Source organism: Eleutherodactylus coqui, chromosome 1 (genome assembly GCF_035609145.1).
Source record: "Eleutherodactylus coqui strain aEleCoq1 chromosome 1, aEleCoq1.hap1, whole genome shotgun sequence".
Taxonomy (NCBI): Eukaryota; Metazoa; Chordata; class Amphibia; order Anura; family Eleutherodactylidae; genus Eleutherodactylus; species Eleutherodactylus coqui.
The window spans coordinates 167,293,683-167,320,291 of record NC_089837.1 but is presented as its reverse complement, the minus strand read 5'-3'; the positions used below and the strand labels follow the sequence as shown (position 1 = coordinate 167,320,291).

Below are 26,609 nucleotides of genomic sequence, written 5' to 3'. Positions count from 1 at the left end.
AGCACGGTTTAGGTATAGGTACGGGTACAGATGGAGGGGGGGGGGGGCAGCTGAACTTTTGCACCCGAGCCCCTTAGCCTTTAGGTACGCCCCTGATTCAATACATATGTTGAGAAGTAATATAATTTTCTATTTTAGTTCCAAAAAGATTTTATCGAAATTCTAAAATGAACCTTCACTATCGATTTACCGGCAATTCTAAAGTTGCTTATTCTCCCAAGCACAAAACTCATGAGATAACCAATATACCAAACTGCAGTATGAAAGGTTCTCATAATAGAATTTACAATATTCAGCTTCACAAAATTTTCGGTTCTCTACCAATGATTAATAAATAACTAATGTACAATATCCTACAGTAAGTACAGATTGTCTCCATGTGTTGCAGGGTGCTTGTGATAAAAATGGACAGCACTGCACAGTAATGCTTTCCCAGAGGTTAATCTCAAGTACAACTACAGAGTCAAGTCACATTATTATGACCACCAGCTAGTATGCAGAGTAAAGGCCCTTTTACACTCAAAGATGATCACTCAAAAGATGGCTTTTGAGCGATCATTTTGCATATACTATTACTTAGTTCTAATGCTTTTTGTACCAATTAGTAGCGTGTGACCCGCCGGGAGCTCTATTCAGGGAACAGACCACCTGCTGCTCTCTGAATAAATTCCCTTTGTTATGTCATGGGGCTGACAGCTGAGACAATGTAATCAGCGATCCCCGGGCAGAACCAGCGGGCGGTCCATCTTATCAGCTATTCTGCCGAACGATGGATTTCATGCCGAACTGAAATTCGTCATTCATCAGAAAAGTGAAAGATGGGCACATTTACACGAAACGATTATCACTCAAAAGACGGCTTTTGAGCAAATTTTGAGCGATAATCGTTGTGCCTAAATGGGCCTTTACTTCCGTGTGACACCGTGTGTAGCGTATTGGTCGGCCCTCGGACACCTTCAGAGTGGACATGCTTGACAAAGACCGCATAGGTCAAAATGTCGCATATCTGATGGATACCATTGAGACACAATAAATGGTTTGAATTTTATCATAATACCACATGGAGTAAGATACTAGTTCCTGAGTGCCACACACCTATTCTTATAGTTGGCTTCAATCAATGTGTCATGTTACTAGTTTGCTCACTTGACTTTTTATAGGTCTTCAGAGAACATATCAATAAACCACGACTGTCTGATCTGTGACAGCACATTTCATTACTTGTAGCCTGAGCATGAAATCTATTAACATACTGTACATAGTAGAATATAGATTTACCATTTAGCAAAATTATAGAATGACCAAACATTGGAGACAATCCACAGGCAGAAGTGAAACCGTCAACATAGAAATAAAGCAATAGAAAATATTGGAATATTCACTTACCAAATTTTGCTGACAAAGCCAATAAAACTGCTGAAACTTTTGGGACATGAGCAACTGTGCGCTTCCTACTGCACTCCGGATTTTCCCTAGAACTGACATAAAATCACTATATTAGCTGCATGTTAACAATAAGGCATACGAGGCAGCAGCAGAAACCTAGGGGAGAAAACACAAACTGACGATGTTAAGGGAAAAATCTATTGAGGCTCGTTGAATGCATGGCTACAACACTATCCTGATAATCCCTGGGACATTATGAAATAAAGTATATACAATTGGCAGTATGACATGTTCTGTAAAGTGAAGTGAGTAAGCTGAGTCTATAAATGTTGAACTGGCTCCGATTAGTAAACACTATATACAGGTGCCAGGGGGAAGCCTTGCTGTAACTATTGGGGAAGCTCATAAGGAGCGTGAGGAAGGACTTGTTGGGAATGCTGGAGAGGGGATGGACACTGTTGTCACTACCTTTAAAGAAAGCTCTGATGTGACTCTTGTTGAGAAGGGTGCAAACACATAAAGCCTGGTTCAAAGATCCAGGTTACCCACTGCAGACCTTTTCGAGAGGAACAGATTTTTATTAGAGTATATTTATCCTTTTTTTTTGTTTTTTTAGTTTCTACAAAAAATTTTTTAAGGTGTTTCTTTATTATTTTTTTATGTCAGGAAAATACATGACAACAAAAGTTAAATGTGCACCAAACCCTCCTTAGCTGGCTTGTATGCACCTAACTCTGCAGTCTCAAAGAGAATGTGTAATCAGAAAATGATCTATTGCTTAAATCAAGACTTTATGTTAAAAATACCTTTTTTACATTTTTTGGTGATTTTTTTTAGTTTTCCAAACCATCGCTATTTGTATTTAAAAATCCTATCATCTTGCATTTTTCACTCCGAGCCCACTCAATTATTTGCAGGTGTCGACTGTAAAAGATAGCTGAAACCTGGGCAAGACAGTTGGGATTAGGAATAACGCCGATCCTGTCCATTAACCCTTTGAATGCTGTGGTCAACACTGAATAAAGGTAGAGCTAATACAATTTCCTGTAACAGTACATTGTTCTGCAATACTGATGTCTTGCAGTATATTGTATAAGTGGTCAAATGATCACATGTTTTAGTTCTCTGTGGGAACTGAAGAAAAGTCAAAATATGTGAAATAAAGGCGAGGCAGGTGCCCCTGGTGCAAATGAGTCTGAGAGGGAGGGGGAGCCAGCCTAGCAATTTAACAGTTTACCTGAACACAGATCTGGTATTTCAGGAAAAGAAAGTTACAGTTTTGGACAAACTGAACTTGTTATAATTCACTCAGCTGTAGCTCAGGTTCCATCAAGGCTACCAACATGCTTTTTGGTATGATTTGAAAAGCCAGGGTTCTATGTTGGTAGCGCTTATAAAATCGGAGCTGCAGCCATTTTGAATTCACAGCTATCATGTCTGGTGAGCGGAGAAGGGGAGTGGCCCTGCATATGGAAGTGAAGTTTATGGGGGAAGAGGCGCTAAACACATTCCTTGCCCCGGGTGATGGACAGTCTAGCTACTACCTCTCTGGTCCATGTGGAAGGCTGTTGGGCACATTACAACACCACTATTGACACAATTGTATTCAAACAATGCTCTGTGACATAAATAGTTGTATTTCAGAGTCTAGATTGATACATTTCATTTACACTGATACACTGTGGCCTCCTGTTGGGGGAAGAATGAGACTTGTGCTGGTGATATATTGAATTCACAAAGAATTCCCTCAACACTTTTCAGCTTTTTCAAATTATCAGGTTTGAACATGGCTATTGGATTCCGGATGTAAACAAAAATGTTCCCATTCACTCGCAGCAAACAGAGATCTTGTAAAGAAATAAGTTCAAGCTCCATACCACTCAATTATTCTCTCATAGAGAAGAAGTTATAAAAACCCTCTTTTTTAATGTAAACAATATATTTGTACTCTGCCTCCTTGAACATCTCCTTTGGTTGGTATACAGTAATTTTGTGTCTCCTACATGTATAGAAAAACAATTGTAGTTTCTGGATATACTTGTCATTTAAATACTTACTACCAACTAATTTTTTAGCATTCTTTACATGAAATAAGCACCAATGTTAGAAATACTGGCAGACATATACTATAAAATACAAACAAGGATATGAAAAACGGGGGAAACAGGGGCATGAACAAAGGGGCAAATGGACATGGACAAATATCTCCTTATCCATGTACATGTATATTCTGTAATGTGAAACTGGGACATGAACACTCAGCAGAGCCTTACCGATATGTGGACTGCAGAACTGCGAACTGGAACTTGGAAACAGTGAATATAACTGAGCAGCATACATAAAACACTGACTAACAAACGCTCAAACACTCACCAAGCATACCCGCACAAACAGACAGACGGAATTGCTATAATAAGTAGGAGGAATTAGTTTGTGGATTGGCCAAGTCACTTAAGCCACGAACCCAACTGCAAGGCTCTTTGTTGTCTCCCATTCCCTACTCTAACAAGACAACTAACTCCAGGATACCTGCCTGCAAGCAGGGCGATCACTCCAATAAGAGCGACTCTGCGCTGGTACCTTGGGACCTAACTAGCCCTAGATGATAAATGAGCCATAGTAAGGCCGTTCACACCAAATGCACCAAGAGCCGCACAGACACACAGGAGCATGCCACTGCTCACACTGAAGATAGTGAGCACTGCACAGACAACTCATGGCCAGTCACATGCACAGAAGATATAGGAGACTGCACAAACATGAAGGAACACAACACAGTTCACACTGAGGCCTGCACAGACTAGCAGGAACACAAAACTGCTCACACTGCAGGAGGAAAACCAGCAGACCCTGACAAAGGAGCTGGTATATATAAGCAACAGTCCTGTGAGATTGGCTGACTGGAGACACACACCCAGCCAGCTCAATCAACCACACCTGTGAAGCTGTGCTGCTAGAAACACTGTGGTACAACAGATCCCACCCAGCACAACCCTAACAGTACCTCTCCCCTAAAGGCAGGGGTACTGCACCTGTCTCTGGGGATACAGGTGCATAACACTACCTCCACCTCATAGAGGGGCCGCTGGGAAAACAGGTACCTAACACTACCTCCCCCTTATGAGGGGTCTCTGAGAAGACAGGTACCTAACACTACCTCCCCCATATGAGGGTCTCTGGGGATACAGGTACCTAACACTACCTTCCCCTTATGAGGGGCCTCTGAGGAGACAAGTGCATAACACACCAATAAGTGGTAAATCAATGAGCACTATTGTTAAATAACTAAACATGTTCATTCTGTATTGGAAATTGCTCAAATTCATCCACTTATTCATGAACGTTTGGTAAATATCAACAATATTTTTATTGGTCATAATTGCTGTTAACTTACATAGGGTAGTTAATCATTCACGAAATAGTTTGGATCTGAACAACAGCAACTGTTTAAAACGGGTCCATAGAACTTTAAAGAAACTTAAAACAAATCAGCCATTAACAACCAAGTTTGAATAAATCCTGCTAAATAGGAATGTGTAGGAACCATGAAATAGATTGATGAAGCCGTTCTACTGGATGTGTAATTATGTCTCTTAATAGCTTCATATACATTTTCAACCACAGGCATGACAGGCAAATGCACTACTCACTATCTGGTGCTCATTACCCTGAGTCAAAGCAAGCTTGGCATGTTATGTTAGAGCAGCCAGCACAGGAATAGCAAAATCAGAAAGATCAGAATACAATAAAACTTTCATAGTATTTGCTGTTCATGTACTACTTAATATACTTCAGCAGTTCTCTATTATGTATAGTATCCATCCATCCGTTTACAGTTGTAATCAAAATTATGCAATCCCCACAGCAAATTAGGTTTATTTGCCAAATTTACAAACTTTCAGCGGTTTGCAAAAAAACACAATAAAACTAGAACAATTTAAATAGCTCAACACAACTAATATTACAAATGATTTCCTTCTCAAATTGAACACGAAATATCACATTTAATGACTTCTGCATTCTTAGAAATTTGCAGACCCTGAATAGAATTGGTCACAAGAACACACATTTGCAAATCAGGTGTTATTTCAAGCACATCTGATGCAATTAATCAAGGACTTAATTAGTTGTATCAGGTGTGCTTTAGATAAAACATATCAAATACCTGGATTGGCTAGGGTTTTGTTGTGTAAATATGGTCAAAAGAATAGTCCAAGAAGATTAGAGTCATTGCCTTGCACAAACAAAAAGAAAAAGGATACATAACAATGGCAAAGGTACTGAATGTTCCTAGAAGTATGGTTGGAAACATAGTGCGCAAGTTAAAACAACACTGGCTACACTACTTGGACATGCCAAAAAGAGGAATCTACTACTAGCTGCTACCAGATTCCTGAGGAGACAGGTGGCCAAAAACCCTTGAGTGACCACAAAAGACCTGCAGCTAAAATTGGTGACAGCAGGCACTGAAGTTTTCATTTTCACACTAAACACTGAAGGTCTTTATGCCCAAAACGTACAGTTCTACTGACCTAGAGGTACAAGAAAAGTCGGCTCCAATATACTCAAAAGCATATAAATAAAGCCACAGAGTGGTCTGTTCTGAAAAAACATGATGAATAGAGATGAGCGAGCACCAAAATGTTCGGGTGCTCGTTACTCGAGACAAATTTTTCGCGATGCTCGAGGGTTCGTTTCGAGTAACGAACCCCAATGAAGTCAATGGGCGACCCGAGCATTTTTGTATATCGCCGATGCTCGCTAAGGTTTTCATTTGTGAAAATCGGGGCAATTCAAGAAAGTGATGGGAACGACACAGCAACGGATAGGGCAGGCGAGGGGCTACATGTTGGGCTGCATCTCAAGTTCCCAGGTCCCACTATTAAGCCACAATACCGGCAAGAGTGCCCCCCCCCTCCCAACAACGTTTACTTCTGAAAAGCCCTCATTAGCAATGCATACCTTAGCTAAGCACCACACTACCTCCAACAAAGCACAATCACTGCCTGCATGACACTCCGCTGTCACTTCTCCTGGGTTACATGCTGCCTAATCCCCCCCCGCCACGACCCAGTGTCCACAGCGCACACCAAACTGTCCCTGCCCAGCCTTCAGCTGCCCTCATGCCACGCCACCCTCATGTCTATTTATAAGTGCGTCTGCCACAGGAAAAGCAGGCACACACTGCAGAGGGTTGGCACGGCTAGGCAGCGACCCTCTTTAAAAGGGGCGGGGCGATAGCCCACAATGCTGTACAGAAGCAATGAGAAATCCAATCCTGTGCCACCTCCATCTGGAGCTGCACACGTGGGCATAGCAATGGGGAACCTATGTGCCACACACTATTCATTCTGTCAAGGTGTCTGCATGCCCCAGTCAGACCGCGTTTTTTTATATATAGTCACAGGCAGGTACAACTCCGCAATGGGAATTCCGTGTGCACCCACAGCATGGGTGGCTCCCTGGAACCCACCAGCGGTACATAAAAATATCCCATTGCATTGCCCATCACAGCTGAGGTAGTAATGTCATGTTTAATGCAGGTGGGCTTCGGCCCACACTGCATGCCCCCATCAGACTGGGGTTCGTTAGAAGTGGAAACAGATGCATTTACAACTCCCTGTGGACCCACAGCATGGGTGGCTCCCTGGAACCCACCCGCGGTACATAAATATATCCCATTGCATTGCCCATCACAGCTGAGGTAGTAATGTCATGTTTAATGCAGGTGGGCTTCGGCCCACACTGCATGCCCCAGTCAGACTGGGGTTCTTTAGAAGTGGAAACAGAGGCATTTACAACTCCCTGTGGACCCCATTGCATTGCCCATCACAGCTGAGGTAGTAATTAGAGATGAGCGAACGTACTCGTCCGAGCTTGATATTCGTGCGAATATTAGGGTGTTCGGGATGCTAGTTACTCGTAACAAGTACCACGCGGTGTTCTGGTTACTTTCAGTTTCCTCTCTGAGACGTTAGCGCGCTTTTCTGGCCAATTGAAAGACAGGGAAGGCATTACAACTTCCCCCTGTGACGTTCAAGCCCTATACCACCCCCCTGCTGTGAGTGGCTGGGGCGATCAGATGTCACCCGAGTATAAAAGCCGGCCCCTCCCGCGGCTCGCCTCAGATGTCTTGTGAGTTAGTGAGGGACAGTGCTGCTGGTGCCTGAGCTGCTGTATGGAGAGCGTTAGGAGTTAGTGTAGGCTTCAAGAACCCCAAAGGTCCTTCTTAGGGCCACATCTACCTGTGTGCAGGCTGCTGCTAGCAGTGGTTTTTTTTTTTTCTCAAAATCGGCAGTGCAGAGCATTGCACCCGGCATTAGGGACAGAAGTGGTGCTTAGGCAGGGAGAGTGTTAGGAGTGAGTGTAGCCTTCAAGAACCTCAACGGTCCTTTCTAGGGCCACATTTAGTTTCAAAATACTTTATTCAGGAGTCAAACATATAAAGTACAACTTTTTTTTTTTTAAGTATTCAAGAGTGGATTTCCCCTCGCAGGGGGTGTAACATAACAAACAACATTAATCCTATTCCTAAATTGAGTGTACTATTCTCTTATCCAATTTAATTCTAACAATATTATTCCTTAGACTCTATCTCCGGTTTTCACTAGAAATATTGTTTCAACAAAAAACAAACAAACAAAAAGAAAATAAAAATAAAAAGATAAGAAAATATTTGTAGGTCCTAAATATCGTGGTTCAAACATTAAACTTTTAACAAAGATCAACTGTGGTCGTCTCTCATTCCCTTATTAGGTGCATTCGTATTTCTCCCGTCTATTCATCATATGGGTCTTATTTTTATGTCGACTGGAGGATGTGTCTCAAACCTGGTATTTCTACCATGTTTATCCAGGGGTCCCAAATTTCACCGAACTTTTCTAAAGCATCTGTTCCTACTGCGTGCATTCTCTCGTATAGTACGATACGTGAGACTCTATCTAGCACGTCCTGGAAGAAAAGGTCTCTCTGCTTCCATCTGGAGGCAATGTGTATTCTGGCGGCCATACAGATCGCCTGGATTAACTTGTGGGCTCGATATCTGGTCCCAGGTTGACGATCACCCAGTAAGAGTGTGGCTGGTGATCTCTGTAGGTTACCTATGAATAGCCTCCGTAGAAGCCTATGGACTTGCGTCCAGAGTCTAGCCACCACTGGACATGTCCACCAGATATGGGCTTGTGTGCCTATTTCAGCGCATCCTCGAAAACACAAAGGCGACGTGGACTGAAATATTTGGTGCAGTCTGTATGGCACCAAGTGGGTTCTATGGAGAATCTTCATAGATGTTTCTGTCAAGGTCACCTGGTGACTCCCCTTCGCCACCGTCTCACAACACTGTCTCCATTTCTCTAGTGACAAGCTTATTTTTAGGTCCTTTTCCCATTTTTCCATATAAGGAAGCTTTCCTTCTCCCCCTGGTCTGTTCAGCATGTTATAGATTAAGGATAGGGACCCCTTTTTCATAGGGTCCCTCAGGCATAGTCTCTCGAATGCAGTCAGCTCTGGTAGAGAACTTGGAAGCCTGAGTGAGCCTAGGAAATGATATACCTGATTAATTCTAAAGTTCTCGGATGTGGGAGGATTGAATTTGATTTTAAATTGATTTATGGTGAGTATTTTGGAGTTTTCTATCATGCTGTGTAGGCTAGTAAGCTCGTTTATTTTCCACCACTGAAAATGTAACAGGTCTCTGCTTGGAGGGAACTTTTCGTTTGGTATCAGTGTCATTAGTCTAGATGGATTGTTTGATAGTTTATGTTTGTACCTGGATTCCCTCCAGATGCGTATCGAGTGATATGATAGTGGGCTCTTGTCCATAAAGTTTGATTTGAGTGGACCTGCCAACCAAGTCAGTTCCGCGGGGGTGTGTGGGGCTAGCTTATGCGTCTCCATGGTGACCCAGATTGGGGCTTTTGTACCCCCCATGGTTTCGATCCATTGTGCCAGTCTCGCTGCTAGATAGTATTTTTTCAGGTTGGGGACTGAAAGGCCTCCTAATTTCTTATGATAGTACATAGTCCTGTTTTTAATCCTTGCCTTTCTACCGGCCCAAATAAACTTGAAGATGGCTTTTTGAAATTCATCCAGAACTCCGTTTGGGATAGGAATGGGCAGTGACCTAAACAAATATAGTATCCGGGGCAGGGTATTCATTTTTACCGCGTTTATCCTTCCCATCCACGAGAGCATGGGATCATTCCACTTTGTTAGCTCCGAGGTTAGTTTCTTGATTAGCGGTGGGTAATTCCATTTATATAGAGAGGACAGGGAGGGGGTCAGGTTAATTCCCAGATATGGTATATATTGTGCCTGCTGATTAAAGCCGAAATTTATATCTATTAACTTTATTAGGGAGGGTGGAGTATTTATATGTGTTATATCGCTTTTATCTGTATTTACTCTCAGTCCCGTTAAGGTTGCCCACTTATCGAGGAGATTCATCAAATTTGGCAAGGTTGTTAGGGGTTGAGTGATAGTCAATAGCATATCATCCGCAAATAAATTTATTTTATATTCCTTATCCCCCAAGGTGACTCCCTTTATATTTGGGTTCTCTCTTATTGCTATCGCTAACGGCTCCATAGCTAGGGCGAAAAGCGCTGGAGAGAGAGGGCATCCCTGTCGGGTGCCTCGCTTAATTGGGATTGGTCTTTCTTTGGTTGTTGGCAGTTTCAATAGGGTTGAGGGATGAGAGTACAAAGATTTTATTGCCCGTAGAAATTCCCCGTTAAAACCCATGTGACCCAGCAGGGCGAACAGATAGTCCCACGATATGGAATCGAACGCTTTTTCGATGTCTAAAGCGAGTAGAGTCAGGGAGTTACTATTTCTCTGGGCCTGGTCAATAATGTTTAGTACTTTCCTGATATTGTCCGGCGCCTGTCTTTGCGGAATAAAGCCTACTTGGTCTTTATGGATGAGTTTTGCAAGAAAGAGATTCAGTCGCCTCGCTAGGACACTTGTAAAGATTTTATAATCTAAGTTTAGGAGCGATATTGGCCTATAATTTTTTGGGGACAGTGGATCTTTGTTCGCCTTCGGTATCACCGTTAGGTTTGAATTAAGAAATTCCGCTGGTGGGGTTTGTCCGTCCATCAGGGTTTGAAACATCTCCCCGAGGGGTCCAGCTAGACGGTCCTTGTATTTTTTATAATATATAGCTGTAAGGCCATCAGGGCCTGGGGCCTTACCTGGTTTTAGGTTGTCTATTACCTCTACTATCTCCTCCTCCGTGATGTCGGCATTTAATAAGTCTCTCTGTTCCTGACTTATGGTGGGTAGTTGTACTGACTCTAGGAATTCTTTTCTCAAGGATTCTCCTCCCCCCCCATGTTCTCGGTAAAGGGCCGTATAAAAGTCGGCGAATGTGTTGTAGATTTTTGTTGGATTGGTGGTCGTTGTATTATGTGGAGTGTATAATTTGAATACTGAGTTTAGTCTCTGCGTTTCCCGCAGCTTCTTGGCTAGCATTTTATCTGGTTTGTTTGCAAATTTATAGTATTTGTATTTGGTCCACTGTAGCGCCCGTTCTACTTTTTCCGACATTAAGATGTTTAGTTGGAGTTTAATGTCCTTGATTTCTTTCGTGGTCGCCCGCGTCGGATTCCGCTGGTTCAAGTTTTCCAGGAGAAATAATCTCCTTTCTAGTGCTTGGAAAGCTTTAGATCTTTCCTTTTTTTTCTGGGATGATGTTTGAATCAGTCTACCCCGGATATATGCCTTGTGGGCGAGCCATGCCCACTGCGGTTTGTTTTCTGGCCCCTTATTATACTCAAAGAATTCTGCTATTTGGGTCGCAATTTTGTTTGAGGTTGCTGGGTCCTTCAAGATCGCCTCATTTAGCCTCCATCTGAACACATTTCCTTTGGTGTTTTCTAATTGTATCTCACAGAGTACCAGATCGTGGTCCGACCACGCATTCGGGTAATGCCTGGCGGTCGCGAGCTGGGGTACTAGCTGTGTCGAGATTAGCACATAGTCGAGTCTAGAGTAGGTCTGGTTTGGTGCTGAGAAAAAGGTATATCCTCTATCTTTTCCATGTACCTCTCTCCAACAATCAGCCAGTCTGTGGTGTTCTAGTTTAGTTTCCCAATCTTTTCTCTGTTTTACTGAAAATCTGTCTGGGGTATTACTTGATCTATCTAACATTTTGTGGAAGGGGAAGTTGAAGTCCCCTGCCCATAGGACCTTGTGTTGCGGGAATCTATTTAATTGATTTGCTACTTTTTGCATGATAGGCCAGGGGTTTTCCGGTGGTGCGTACATGTTAACTATTAGCAGTGGCTGGTCTTGGAGTGTACCCCACGTAAGGCAGTATCTCCCTTCTTGGTCACTTTCTGAATGGATTTCATGGAGGGGGAATGAGTTATGCAATAGTGTCATGACCCCCCTATGTTTTTTGCTTGCTGTGGATGAGAAGCTTCTTGTGTAGTTGTGGTTAATGTGTCTGGGGGCTGAACTATGGGAGAAATGTGTCTCCTGGATGCAGATTATGTCCGGTTTGTGTTTGGTGTATGTTATAAAGGCTTTTCTCCGTTTGTTCGGTGAGTTAAATCCTCTCACATTGTGGGAAATCAAACATACCATTTGGTGGTGTGGTCTGGGCTTGCTGTGATGTCCTTACCAGGGAGCTTGTGATCGTCTGCCTGTTGTCCTCCAATCTGACCCCAATTCTGAGAGACGACCTGTGATCTTAATTCAAAAACAGTTACAAACATGCATTCAAACATATCCACCTTTCCCCTCTGTGTTTGTGGGAATGGTGTAACACTTAACCAATTCAGGTTAACTAGGGTCCTCGGACCCTTAAGGCCAGAGATTGGATTGGTGTCACCTTTTGGTGACCCCTCCATCTCTGAAGTACTCGGCAACTTTCTTACCATCTTGGGACTATGCATCCTGATCTACGAAAAAATATGAGTTATACAATCAATTTGTACTCTTTCTATGGGGACGCACCCACGCGGGATCTCCCCTCCGCGGGCTCCTCCCCCCCCCTCTAATATATTCATTATGAATCATAGAAATATTAGCCTTTCGTTTATCTAATTGTCGTCTCCTCTCCCCCCCCCCCCCCCCAGTCCTCCCCCGTTTCTTCTTCCCTCTTCTCCTCTATAAACCTGGGAGAGTGGTAAGCGGGGTTACAGCGTCCATTTTAACTCTTTCAAGCCTTCTCTAGGCCCTGTTGGGCCCATTGTTTGATGCAATTTGATCTCGCGGTCTGGATCTGCTTTGTGTCGGGTGTGGAGTAACCCAGGATCGCCTAGGACGCGGGCGCGTTCTTCTTGTTTCTGGTGGTCTTTCTATTTGTATCTGTGCTCTCTCTAGGGCTTCGTAGGCCTCCTCCAAGGACTTCGCCGTATGTGTTCTGCCTTGGTACTGGAAGATAAGCGCGAACGGGAATGCCCATTTATATCTGATGTTGGCCGTTATTAAAGCTTGTGTAATTGGCCTGAACATCCTCCTTTTCGCCAGTGTAGATGGGGCAATGTCTGCGTAGAGTTGAACGGCGGAAGACATCCCGGGTAATGGAGTGAGGTTCCTGGCTGCCGCCAGGAGTTGGTCTCTCACTTCGCTGTAGTGTAACTTAAGCACCACATCTCGAGGCAGTTCTGGATTTGGGGGTTTCGCAAGTGCCCTGTGTATTCGGTCAATTTTAAATGAAGTTTGATCGAGCTGGGGCAGAAGTGCGGAGAAGAGGTTGATTGCCGTCTCTTTCAAGGCTGTGATCGATTCTGGAAGGCCCCTTATTCTGATATTAGATCGCCTCGACCTGTTTTCCAGGTCCTCTAGTTTGGCTTCCATTTGATCTACTTTAGATTCTAAGTCTGCCACATAGCCTCGGTCTGTTTCCACAACTTCGATTATGTCCTCTGTTTTTCTCTCTAGTTCTTCCGTTCTTTGCCCCAAGTCTCGTATCTGCTCAGTAAAGTCTTTTACTGCGGCCGAGAGCGCCGTTTTGAAAACTTTTTCCATTTTTGCTAGTAGACTGGAGTGGTCTGCGTTATCGTGTCTTGTTTCTATATTTTCTTCTTCTGCATCTATTTCTGAGGGGCTTCTGGACGCTGTAGGGGAGAGGGTTTCTGCTTGGGATTGGGAAGCGAACATGTTCATTAGCGTGCCTTTGGATGGGGTCTTCGTTGTTTTGCCTTTGTTTTTAGACATTTTTTTTTTTTTTTTTTGATGGTTGCTTCAGGTCTACAAAGGGTGCTTGTAGGTTTTAATCTATTTTTCTTATTGCATAATGCAGCTGTCCCGATGGAGCAGACACTAGGGCCTCATTGCCCGAAGCGGCTAGTTCTGCTCAAGCGCTGAGTGGGGGTTGCTCTCTAGGCTAGGAGTCGGGTTCAGGGTTCTCCTTTACGCTGTCGTGGTCTGTATCGGGGGTCGGTCGGGTTCTGTTTTCCCTTTATACAGACAGTCCTTGCATAGATCGTGACAGGAGGCGGGGAGAGGTGACGAGGGTCTTTATGGTGTTGAAGTTTTGGGGCTGTGCAGGTTTAATTATTGCTGTTGCTGTGCCTTTACTATATGGCTTTTGCATCCGTAGGGGGTGGGTTGCTCTATGAGAGTTGTTATGCTCAGTGGTTAACTGATTCAGAGCCAGGCTTGTCCCCACACTCCTTTTTCTCCTCCTGCAGGGGCCCCCTCTGTGGTCTTTTCCCCTTAGGGTCCTTGAGCCTGTTCCTGGTCCTTCTCCCTTTGCCTCTCTTCTTAATAATGTGCAGGGGAGAGTGTCTGGGAGTTGCGCTTTTCTTTATTGTTTAGGGGTGATTCTTTTCACCTTGTTGTACTACAAAAGATTGTAAAGGAGTGTAGACTTCTGTGAGCCTTGATGAATTTACTGGGGGCCTGTAGTACGTCGGGCTGCCAGTAGGTGGTGGTGTTGTTTCATAGAAGCTGCAGAGTTCTGCACGGTGCAGCCCCTATGTTTACTGGGAAGCCTCGGTTTGTGGCTCACTAGCCGGGTCTCTGAGGGGCTGGAAAAAGGTAGGGGGTGCCTTTTTTCTCAGGCTTTGTTGTGCAGTTTATGTCCCCTGTGATCCCTCCTTTGTTAGCCTCCGTGCTTGTTCTCCCTCCTCCTCCCCGTATCCTACCTCCTGCTGTCTCTGCCGGGTCTTCTCCTCTTCCACCTTGTACAGGGGGGGGGGAGCTGGGCTTCTTTTCCAGTTGCCACAGGTCTCTTGCTGGTGGTACCTGGTGAGCAGGGGCACTTCCCGGCCGTTCTTCTCCACTTCCGGTCGCGGGCCCTCTCCACTTCCGGTTTCGGCACCTCTCCTACTCTAGCCCGCGGCTTCAGGCCTGCCTGCAGGCCGAAATTTTTTTCTACCACGGAACCGGCCGTGGGTGGGCTCAAACTGTTCCTCTCGGCGAGGTGGAGTGAATCGCCGGGTCCTCGGGTGTCTCTCGACGGTGTGTCGCCCCAAAACAGCCGCTGAAGTCGCCGGGTGCGGAGGAGTGCTGGTGTATGCGACTGCTCTCCTCTCCTGCCAGGCCACGCCCCTCTAGGGCCACATTTAACTGTGTGGAGTACTGTGCAGGCTGCTGTTAGCAGTGTTGCATTTTTTTTTTTTCTAAAAATCGTCTGTGCAGAGCATTGCACCCTCCATTGATACTACAGGGACAGAATTGTGTAGGCAGGGCCACAACACAGTTATTGTTCATTGAATATCCGCAGTGGGGCCCTCCCTTTGCAAAAAAGCAGGGAAAAAATTATATTTGGCCTGCCTGTGTCAGTCCTAAGGTCTCCGTGTATGTGTGTGCTGCGTGGAGAACGTACAAAAATCAAACGCAACCAGCTACGGTTTACTGCAGGCTTGCGCCATTGTCTTTCCTGACTAGCAAATACCTGCTCTGCCAGAGTTAATAACTCTGCTACACTAAAGTTGTGGGACACTTTTTCAGGGCCACACCACAGTTATTAAACGTATTGTTCATTGAATATCCGCAGTGGGGCTCTCCCTTTGCAAATTTGCGAAAAAATTATATTTGGCCTGCCTGTGTCAGTCCTAAGGTCTCCGTGTACGTGTGTGCTGCGTGGAGAACGTACAAAAATCAAACGCAACCAGCTACGGTTTACTGCAGGCTTGCGCCATTGTCTTTCCTGACTGGCAAATACCTGCTCTGCCAGAGTTAATAACTCTGCTACACTAAAGTTGTGTGACACTTTTTCAGGGCCACACCACAGTTATTAAACGTATTGTTCATTGAATATCCGCAGTGGGGCCCTCCCTTTGCAAATTTGCGAAAAAATTATATTTGGCCTGCCTGTGTCAGTCCTAAGGTCTCCGTGTACGTGTGTGCTGCGTGGAGAACGTACAAAAATCAAACGCAACCAGCTACGGTTTACTGCAGGCTTGCGCCATTGTCTTTCCTGACTGGCAAATACCTGCTCTGCCAGAGTTAATAACTCTGCTACACTAAAGTTGTGTGACACTTTTTCAGGGCCACACCACAGTTATAAAAGTTATTGTTCATTGAATATACGCAGTAGGGCCTTCCCTTTGCAAAAAAGCGAAAAAATTATATTTGGCCTGCAGGCTTGCGCCAATTTATTTCCTGCCTGGGAAATCAAATCACTGGTAATACAGCATGCTGAGGGGTAGGGGTAGGCCTATAGGACGTGGACGCGGCCGAGGACGCGGAGGGCCAAGTGAGGGTGTGGGCACAGGCCGAGCCAGTGCGGTGGCCAGGGGTAGGGGCAGGGCCAGACCGAATAATCCACCAACTGTTTCCCAAAGCGCCCCCTCGCGCCATGCCACCCTGCACAGGTCAAGGTGCTCTACGGTGTGGCAGTTTTTCACAGAGACGCCTGACGACCGACGAATAGTGGTGTGCAACCTTTGTCGCGCCAAGATCAGCTGGGGAGGCACCACCAACAGCATGCGCAGGCATATGATGGCCAAGCACCCCACAAGGTGGGACGATGCCCGTTCACCGCCTCCGGTTTGCACCACTGCCTCTCCCCCTGTGCCCCAACCTGCCACTGAGATTCAACCCCCCTCTGAGGACACAGGCACTACCGTCTCCTGGCCTGCACCCACACCCTCACCTCCGCTGTCCTCGGCCCCATCCAGCAATGTCTCTCAGCGCAGCGTCCAGACGTCGCTAGTGCCACAGTTTGAGCGCAAGCGCAAGTACGACGCCACGCACCCGCACGCTCAAGCGTTAAACGTGCACATTGCAAAATTGATCAGCCTAGAGATGCTGCCGTATAGGCTTGTGGAAACGGAGGCTTTCAAAAGCATGATGGCGGCGGCTGCCCCGCGCTACTCGGTTCCCAGTCGCCACTACTTTTCCCGATGTGCCGTCCCAGCCCTGCACGACCACGTCTCCCGCAACATTGTACGCGCCCTCACCAACGCGGTTACTCCCAAGGTCCACTTAACAACGAACACGTGGACAAGCACAGGCGGGCAGGGCCACTATATCTCCCTGACGGCACATTGGGTGAATTTAGTGGAGGCTGGGACAGAGTCAGAGCCTGGGACCGCTCACGTCCTACCCACCCCCAGAATTGCGGGCCACAGCTCGGTGGTGGTATCTGCGGCGGTGTATGCTTCCTCCACTAAACCACCTTCCTCCTCCTCCTCCTCCAACGCAACCTCTGTCTCGCAATCAAGATGTGTCAGCAGCACGTCGCCAGCAGTCGGTGTCACGCGGCGTGGCAGCACAGCGGTGGGCAAGCGTCAGCAGGCCGTGCTGAAACTACTCAGCTTAGGAGAGAAGAGGCACACGGCCCACGAACTGCTGCAGGGTCTGACAGAGCAGACCGACCACTGGCTTGCGCCGCTGAGCCTCCAACCGGGCATGGTCGTGTGTGACAACGGCCGTAAGCTGGTGGCGGCTCTGCAGCTCGGCAGCCTCACGCACGTGCACGTGCCACGTCTTTAATTTGGTGGTTCAGCGCTTTCTGAAAAGCTACCCCCACTTGTCATACCTGCTCGGAAAGGTGCGCCAGCTCTGTGCACATTTCCGCAAATCCCACACGCACGCTGCCACCCTGCGGACACTGCAACATAGGTTTAATCTGCCAGTGCACCGACTGCTGTGCGACGTGCCCACACAGTGGAACTCTACGCTCCACATGTTGGCCAGACTCTATGAGCAGCGTAGAGCTATAGTGGAATACCAACTCCAACTTGCGCGGCGCAGTGGGAGTCAGCCTCCTCAATTATTTACAGAAGAGTGGCCCTGGTTGGCAGCCATCTGCCAGGTCCTTGGAAAATTTGAGGAGTCTACCCAGGTGGTGAGTGGCGATGCTGCAATCACTAGCGTCACCATTCCTCTGCTATGCATCTTGAGAAGTTCCCTGCAAAGCATAAAGGCAGACGCTTTGCGCTCGGAAACAGAGCCGGGGGAAGACAGTATGTCGCTGGATAGTCAGAGCACCCGCCTGTCTATATCTCAGCGCGTTGAGGAGGAGGAGGAGGAGCATGAGGAGGATGAGGAGGAGGGGGAAAGAGACAGCTTGGCCCACTGGTGAGGGTACACATGCTGCTGGGCTGTCATCCTTTCAGCGTGTATGGCCTGAGGAGGAGGAAGAGGAGGAGGATCCTGAAAGTGATCTTCCTAGTGAAGACAGCCATGTGTTGCGTACAGGTACCCTGGCACACATGGCTGACTTCATGTTAGGATGTCTTTCTCGTGACCCTCGCGTTACACGCATTCTGGCCACTACGGATTACTGGGTGTACACACTGCTCGATCCACGGTATAAGGAGAGCCTTTGCACTCTCATTCCCGAAGAGGAAAGGGGTTCGAGAATGATGCTATACCACAGGGCGCTGGTGGACAAACTGATGGTAAACTTCCCATCCGACAGCGCTAGTGGCAGAAGGCGCAGTTCCGAGGGCCAGGTAGCAGGGGAGGCGCAGAGATCAGGCAGCATGTACAGCGCAGCCAGGGGAACATTCTCCAAGGCCTTTGCCAGCTTTATGGCTCCCCAGCAAGACTGTGTCACCGCTCCCCAGTCAAGGCTGAGTCGGCGGGAGCACTGTAAAAGGATGGTGAGGGAGTACGTAGCTGATCGCACGACCGGCCTCCGTGACGCCTCTGCCCCCTACAACTACTGGGTGTCGAAGCTGGACACGTGGCCTGAACTCGCGCTGTACGCCCTGGAACCCACCGGCGGTCCATAAATACATCCCATTGCAGTGCCCAACACAGCTGATGTAACGTCAGCTGTAATGCAGGTGGGCTAAAAATTCATTTGATTACACTGTAGGCGAGGGCCCCCAAAAATTGGTGTATCAACAGTACTAATGTACATCAGAAAAATTGCCCATGCCCAACCAAGAGGGCAGGTGAAACACATTTATCGCTTTGGTTAATGTGGCTTAATTGGTAACTAGGCCAGGAGGCAGCCCAGTTAAAATAAAAATTGGTTGAGGTGAAAGTTTCAACGCTCTAATGAGCATTGAAACGTATAAAAATTGTTTAGAAAAATTATGACTGAGCCTTGTGGGCCTAAGAAAAATTGCCCGTTCAGCGTGATTATGTGAGGTTTCAGGAGGAGGAGCAGGAGGAGGAGGAGGAATATTATACACATATTGATGAAGCGAAAAGGTCCCCGTTTTTGATGGGGATACAGAACGATGCTTCCATCCGCGGGTGCAGCCTACGTATTGCTTAGGTATCGCTGCTGTCCGCTGGTGGAGAAGAGAAGTCTGGGGAAATCCAGGCTTTGTTCATCTTGATGAGTCTTAGCCTGTCGGCACTGTCGGTTGACAGGCGGGTACGATTATCTGTGATGATTCCCCCAGCCGCACTAAACACCCTCTCTGACAAGACGCTAGCCGCAGGACAAGCAAGCACCTCCAGGGCATACAGTGTGAGTTCAGGCCACGTGTCCAGCTTCAAGACCCAGTAGTTGTAGGGGGCAGAGGAGTCACGGAGGACGGTCGTGCGATCGGCTACGTACTCCCTCACCATCCTTTTACAGTGCTCCCGCCGACTCAGCCGTGACTGGGGAGCGGTGACACAGTCTTGCTGGGGAGCCATAAAGCAGTCAAGGGCCTTAAAGAGTGTTGCCCTGCCTGTGCTGTACATGCTGCCTGATCTCCGCGCCTCCCCTGCTACCTGGCCCTCGGAACTGCGCCTTCGGCCACTAGCGCTGTCATATGGGAATTTTACCATCAGTTTGTCTGCCAGGGTCCTGTGGTATAGCAACACTCTCGAACCCCTTTCCTCTTCGGGTATGAGAGTGGAAAGGTTCTCCTTATACCGTGGGTCGAGCAGTGTGTACACCCAGTAATCCGTAGTGACCAGAGTGCGTGTAATGCGAGGGTCACGAGAAAGGCATGAAGTCAGCCATATGTGCCAGGGTACCTGTACGCAACACATGACTGTCCTCACTAGGAAGATCACTTTCAGGATCCTCCTCCTCCTCCTCAGGCCATACACGCTGAAAGGATGACAGGCCAGCAGCATGTGTACCCTCACCAGTGGGCCAAGCTGTCTCTTCCCCCTCCTCCTCATCTTCCTCCTCCTCCTCACCACGCTGAGATATAGACAGGAGGGTGCTCTGACTATCCAGCGACATACTGTCTTCCTCCGGCTCTGTTTCCGAGCGCAAAGCGTCTGCCTTTATGCTTTGCAGGGAACTTCTCAAGAGGCATAGCAGAGGAATGGTGATGCTAATGATTGCAGCATCGCCACTCACCACCTGGGTAGACTCCTCAAACTTTCCAAGGACCTGGCAGATGTCTGCCAACCAGGCCCACTCTTCTGAAAATAATTGAGGAGGCTGACTCCCACTGCGCCGCCCATGTTGGAGTTGGTATTCCACTATAGCTCTACGCTGCTCATAGAGCCTGGCCAACATGTGGAGCGTAGAGTTCCACCGTATGGGCACGTCGCACAGCAGTCGGTGCACTGGCAGATTAAACCGATGTTGCAGGGTGCGCAGGGTGGCAGCGTCCGTGTGGGACTTGCGGAATTGTGTGCAGAGCCGGCGCACCTTTCCGAGCAGGTCTGACAAGCGTGGGTAGCTTTTCAGAAAGCGCTGAACCACCAAATTAAAGACATGGGCCAGGCATGGCACGTGCGTGAGGCTGCAGAGCCGCCACCAGGTTATGGCCGTTGTCACACACGACCATGCCCGGTTGGAGGCTCAGCGGCGCAAGCCAATGGTCGGTCTGCTCTGTCAGACCCTGCAGCAGTTCGTGGGCCGTGTGCCTCTTATCTCCTAAGCTGAGTAGTTTCAGCACGGCCTGCTGACGCTTGACCACCGCTGTGCTGCCACGCCGCGCGACACCGACTGCTGGCGACGTGCTGCTGCTGCTGACACATCTTGATTGCGAGACAGAGGTTGCGTTGGAGGAGGAGGAGGAGGGTGCTTTAGTGGAGGAAGCATACGCCGCCGCAGATACCACCACCGAGCTGTGGCCCGCAATTCTGGGGGTGGGTAGGACGTGAGCGGTCCCAGGCTCTGACTCTGTCCCAGCCTCCACTAAATTCACCCAATGTGCCGTCAGGGAGATATAGTGGCCCTGCCTGCCTGTGCTTGTCCACGTGTCCGTTGTTAAGTGGACCTTGGGAGTAACCGCGTTGGTGAGGGCGCGTACAATGTTGCGGGAAACGTGGTCGTGCAGGGCTGGGACGGCACATCGGGAAAAATAGTGGCAACTGGGAACTGAGTAGCGCGGTGCCGCCGCCGCCATCATACTTTTGAAGGACTCCATTTCCACAACCCTATACGGCAGCATCTCCAGGCTGATAAATTTGGCTACGTGCACCTTTAACGCTTGAGTGTGCGGGTGCGTGGCGGCGTACTTGCGCTTGCGCTCAAACACTTGCGCAAGCATCGCTCTTGACGAGTAACTGCTTACTGGTCCGAGCAGGCTTCTGTCTTTTGGCAGTCAGAAGTCTCTATTAAGGGACTGCCTACCTATCTATATTGTATAGTGGAGCCATCCCTAAACTTAATCCAAAAACCATATAACACATGCCCTCCCTAGGATGGAAGATACAAGAGATTTCAACAAGAAAATAACAGCAAACATAATGACGGGCACAAATGTGATGTCACACGGGCGGGCAATCCCGGGCGGACTCCGCCCCACCCACTTTACCCCCCTTCCTTGGTATTAATTACAATAACATCCACTGTATAAGTAAGCCTATTTCACACATTGAACATGCTTGAAAAAGGGGCTCCTCTATGCCCTGAAATGCGTTGCACTTCAACAGATCCTGTGTTATCTATGTGTACCTGCGCTTTATGGATCAATAAAACTTTCCAGTGAAGACGTTGGATTGGATTTAAATACACCACTTGGAAACCGGTTTGGGGGGTCTCAAGGAAAAAGATCTCCTCCAAAGTAAGTTTTCTTATTTCTAACTCAATTTATCATAATATTCCTTATGAGCGCAGAACCAACTTTTGTCTCCTTCACTTGTATTTTCCCTGGGTCATCCCATGTGATATCTGACGCTGGCTTGGCTGCTCTCCATGCACGGTGGATGTACAGTATACATAAGGCATAAAAGAAATATCTACTGGCAACTGGGGCAGCATTAGGGTTTGCGGTCAGTTTGATAATATTGGGTTGGACCGCAGACTAATGCCCATTAGCAGCTTATTAGCTTTATATGCATGTAAATGAGCCTCCCTGAGCTGTATGCAGAGAACAGCAGGTGGTGTATTGCCTGCATACAGCCTCTTTGTTCTGCAGCGGAACTGCAACTGAATATAATGTAATATAATCACAGCTTGTGGTCCCTGCTATCCGCTCTCTGGCTGAATGATGGATTTTAAACTCAACTAAAAATCATTGTTCGGATGAAGAGCAAATGATGGTAGCATTTACACTCAACGATTATTGCTTAAAAGACATCGTTTGAGCGATAATCGTCGCGTGTAAATGGGGCTTTACTAACAGGCACTTTACACAGTTTGACAGTCCCTATCACAAAGAAAACAATTATTCTGAAGCAATGTGCAAAGGTATGGAAAGCCTTTGGGAGTATAATAATTACCACAACTCACAAAATCTTCATGACTTGACTTATTCATAATTAAAATTGTGTCCCCATGCCCATGTCACTATTGTACCATAGTTGGGCACCTCACATGTAATTAACTGAACTGTAGTAAGGCTGCTCAAGTGAAAAGGGATACATAGTGATTAGAGATGAGTGAGTATACTCGCTAAGGCACATTACTCGAGCAAGTAGTGCCTTAGCCGAGTATTTCCCCGCTCATCTCTAAAGATTCGGGGGCTGGCGGGGGGTGGGGAGCGGCGGGGGAGAGCGGGGAGGAACGGAGGGGAGATCTCTCTCTCCCTCTCTCCCCCCCCCCCCCTGCTCCCCACCGCAACTCACCTGTCACCGGCGCCGGCCCTCAAAGCTTTAGAGACGAGCGGGGAGATACTCGGCTAAGGCACTACTTGCTCGAGTAATGTGCTTTAGCAAGTATACTCGCTCATCTCTAATAGTGATGTTATATACCATTTTAGATCTTTTAAAATAGGCAAATAACAGAAAGTCACCACCTTTTTACAAAAAGCATCAGCCGCCTCAGCTTCCAGGACCCATAGGAGCTGCTATAGCTATAGTAACTGTGCATCCAAGCTTATGCTTTGTTCTGCTATCTACTGATCATCATCATACATTTATGAAAACAAAGAGGTGCCACATAAAACAGTAGCGCCAAACATGTATCTAAAAATTGTAACAATAACATTTCTTTTTATAGCAGAAATATTAAATTGTTATTTATTATGTTGCTTTTTCCTTGCAGTATGACTCAGTGAACTAATACCATGCTAGCAAATTCAATTGACAATGTACAATAAGTCATGCAAACCAATGTCACTATATCTTACCATCCAAAGACAAATCAGTTTATATTCATCCAACAAACTAAATTACGGCTCTTCCGAATGTCATGGAACACAGAACATAGTGCAGATTTTATGCCCTGCAGTTTTGTTCATTAACTTTATAGTCTCTGATGAGACGCAGATCTTATTCCTTTGAGGCTTTTCACATTGATTCCTACAGTATCTGCAAGGATTGAAATGCTACATACAGGACAACCTTTCTCATTAGCTACCATAATTATACCCTCTTTTCTCGTAGAACCCATGAAGTAAAGAAAACCCAAACATTAAAAAGTATGTATTTTGTTGCTCAAACTGAAGAAAAAGGTCAAAAAATAAAACAAGACAATACTGTGAGTCAACCTACACTTTTATACTAGGAAACTGCATAAACAATTTCCTAAAATCTTGGAAGCTACTGCTTATTTCCAGGATGTATTAGGCATAAGAAACTTGAAGACTATGGTGCTCACCGCATTGTACTGAATGACATCATTACATATGATGATGATTTATCCATTCAGTGATTGCCGACGTTCGGTCACCTTGTGGATCAGCATACGTCATGCTTCCTGTCTTTGGCCGCTTCCTTCAGATTTTCCACAGTCATGTACGTGTCAACCTTGATTGTGTCTAGCCAGCGTGTTCTTTGGCGTCCTCTTCTTCTGAACCCACTGATTGTGCCGAGCATTATGTTGTTTCCAGAGAATTGGCTCATATGTCCTGACCAAAGTATGATAGCTGTTTTTAGGTGATTTTGCTTTCTAGTGATACTTTTGGTCTCAAACGATCTAGGACCGTCTTTTTTTGTGACCATCTCTGTCCATGGTATGCGCAGCATACGCTACCAGCACCACAGCTCAAAGACCTCCATCCTTCTTCTGTCCACTTTCTTGAGTGTGCAGCTTTTGCATGCATATGTAGTTATTTGGTAAATGATTACATTGATTCAGATCTTTGTTGTCTTTTCTGATCCATATCTTCGCCATTACTTGCATTGCACTATGGCCAAGGCTAATTACACATTACTTCAAATACACCAATTTGCCATAACCTTAAAATGGCCTACTTGTATGGGAACCCCCGTGCCACCAAAACAGCTCTATAGACAAGACACTACTTTATGTGCTCAGGTAGGATCCAACTTCTTAGAAGTCATAATAATATCAAGGAAACCCGATACTCAAATAAATACAAATGAAGAATTTATTTTCAGCAATCAACAGAAAATATTGTGATGTTTTGGTCTCAGTGGAATTTTCTCACACAATCTGTCAAAAACATATGAGAAATAAGAAATATATAAGCAACACTCCAAAATGCATGAATAGCTAATACTAAATCAAAAATAGAAAAAAACAATAATGGAAAAAACGCGCTCAATCTTATTGGATTGCATAGAGGAAGGATTACATTGTTAGTTGCGCTCATCTCTAGACGATGGTCGAGATTCATAGCATTATTTTTACTCTTGCTTCCTCTAAGCAATCCTGTAAGATTGATTGTGCTTTTCTATTATTCTTTTTTGCTTCTACTTTCATATTATTTTGCTTCATAATATTTACTATCATTGTGGTCCTATTTGTATACCTTAACTTTATTATTTTGTAACATTATGAAAAGTATGCATCCCTCTGGTTGTCGGTCACCCCATTTAAATTGTGGACAAATTTCGACCTATACTGTACTCACTGTGGCTAATTTTGATTTAATATTAGCTATTCATGCATTTTTTGTTCTCGTATGATTTTTTCAGATTGTTTGAGGAAAGTCCATTGAGACTGAAGCGTCACAATATTTTCATTGGAATTAGTTAAATAAATTCTTGAATTGCATTTCTTTGAGTGCCAAAACAGCCCTACTCTTCCAAGGCATGGACTCTACAAGACCTCTGATGGTTTCCAGTGGCATTTGGCACCAAGATGTAAGCAATAGATTCTTTAAGTCCTGTAAATTGTGAGGTGGGTTCTACATGGATCAGTCTTCTTTTTTAGCACATCCCATAGAAGATACTTCAGACTGAGATGTGTGAAATTTGGAGGCCAAGTCAACATCTTGAAATCTCTTTAATATTCCTTAAACCAATGCTGAACAATCTTGCAGTGTGGCAGGCACATTATCCTGCTGAAAGAAGCCACTGCCATTAGGGAATAACACTGTCATGAAGGAGTGTACTTGGTCTAGAACACTGTTTAGGTAGGTGGTACATGTTACATCCACATGAATAAGAGGATTCAAGGTCTCCCACCAGAACATTGCCCGAAGCATCACAGTGCCCCCATGGCCTTGTCTTCATAGTACATCCTGATGCCATCTCTTCCCCGTGTTAGTAATGCACATGGACCTGGCCATCCCCATGATGCAAAGGAAAATGTGATTCCTCAGAGCAGGCCACTTTATTTCATTCTTCCATGCCCCAGTTCTAATGCTCACATTGCCAGTGTAGACACATACAACAATTGACAGAAAATCAGGATGGGCACTCTGACCAGTCTGCAGCTATGCGGCCTCCTACACTACAAGCTGTGATATACTGTGTATTCTAGCATCTTTCTTTCATAGTCAGTATTAACTATTTAAGAAATTTGTGCTACAGTAGGTTTCTATGGGATCAGACCCGAACGTCTCAGTGAGCCTTAAGTGCCCATGACACTCTCGCTGATTCAATGGTTGCCCTTCCTTAAACCACTTTTGGTAGCTACTGACCACTGCATAGCAGGACACCCCAACAAAAATTCTGTTTTAGAGATGCTGTGATCCAGTTGCCTAATCATCACATTTTGACCCTTCTGCTATTGTTCTCAGTAAGCAAAATTAAATAGAATTCTTGGAGATATGATACCGTTTAATGGCTAACAAAAATGAAATAAATGATGTTAAACATCAAGCTTTTGAGCATAAGTTTCTTCTTCAGGCATAGTAAGACTTCTTTCAATTTAGCTATAGTCAAATTTTCTCAGATCCTTACTCCTGCCCATTTTTCCTGGTTCGAAGACATCAACTTGAAGAACCTACTGTTGACTTGCTGTCTGTTACATCCCGCCACTTGGCAGGTTCCATTCTCACAAGATAATCAATGTTGTTAATCTGTTAGTGATGATAATGTTATGGCTAACCACGTTATAATTCCTTTGCACCCATTTAGAATTTTAGTCAAGTGGCAATTGCCTGTGTGGAATTAAGTAACCTGGCTCCGTTCATTATAAAACCATCATGCAGTTAAACATCTTCACTAGTGTTGAGCAAACCGGACCGGTAGAACTCTGTTTTGGGTCAAATGTTATTAAATGTTTGTTTTGGCGTAAACACAATCTGAGCTTTTAGCAAAGTTCTACCCAAAGCAGGGTTCTACTTCACACTAGTCCTGAACTCTGGTGTATAACACTGTTTAAG

General features: G+C 45.9%; 1 protein-coding gene across 1 annotated transcript in view; it reads right to left on the bottom strand.

Moving 5' to 3' along the window:
* DLGAP2 (DLG associated protein 2) overlaps positions 1 to 26,609 on the bottom strand; it is a 265,272-nt gene that overhangs the window by 20,049 nt on the left and 218,614 nt on the right. Inside the window, exon 12 of the mRNA XM_066590331.1 lies at positions 1,387 to 1,478. Coding sequence (XP_066446428.1) covers positions 1,387 to 1,478 — 92 coding nt within the window. The remainder of the gene's footprint in view (positions 1 to 1,386; positions 1,479 to 26,609) is intronic.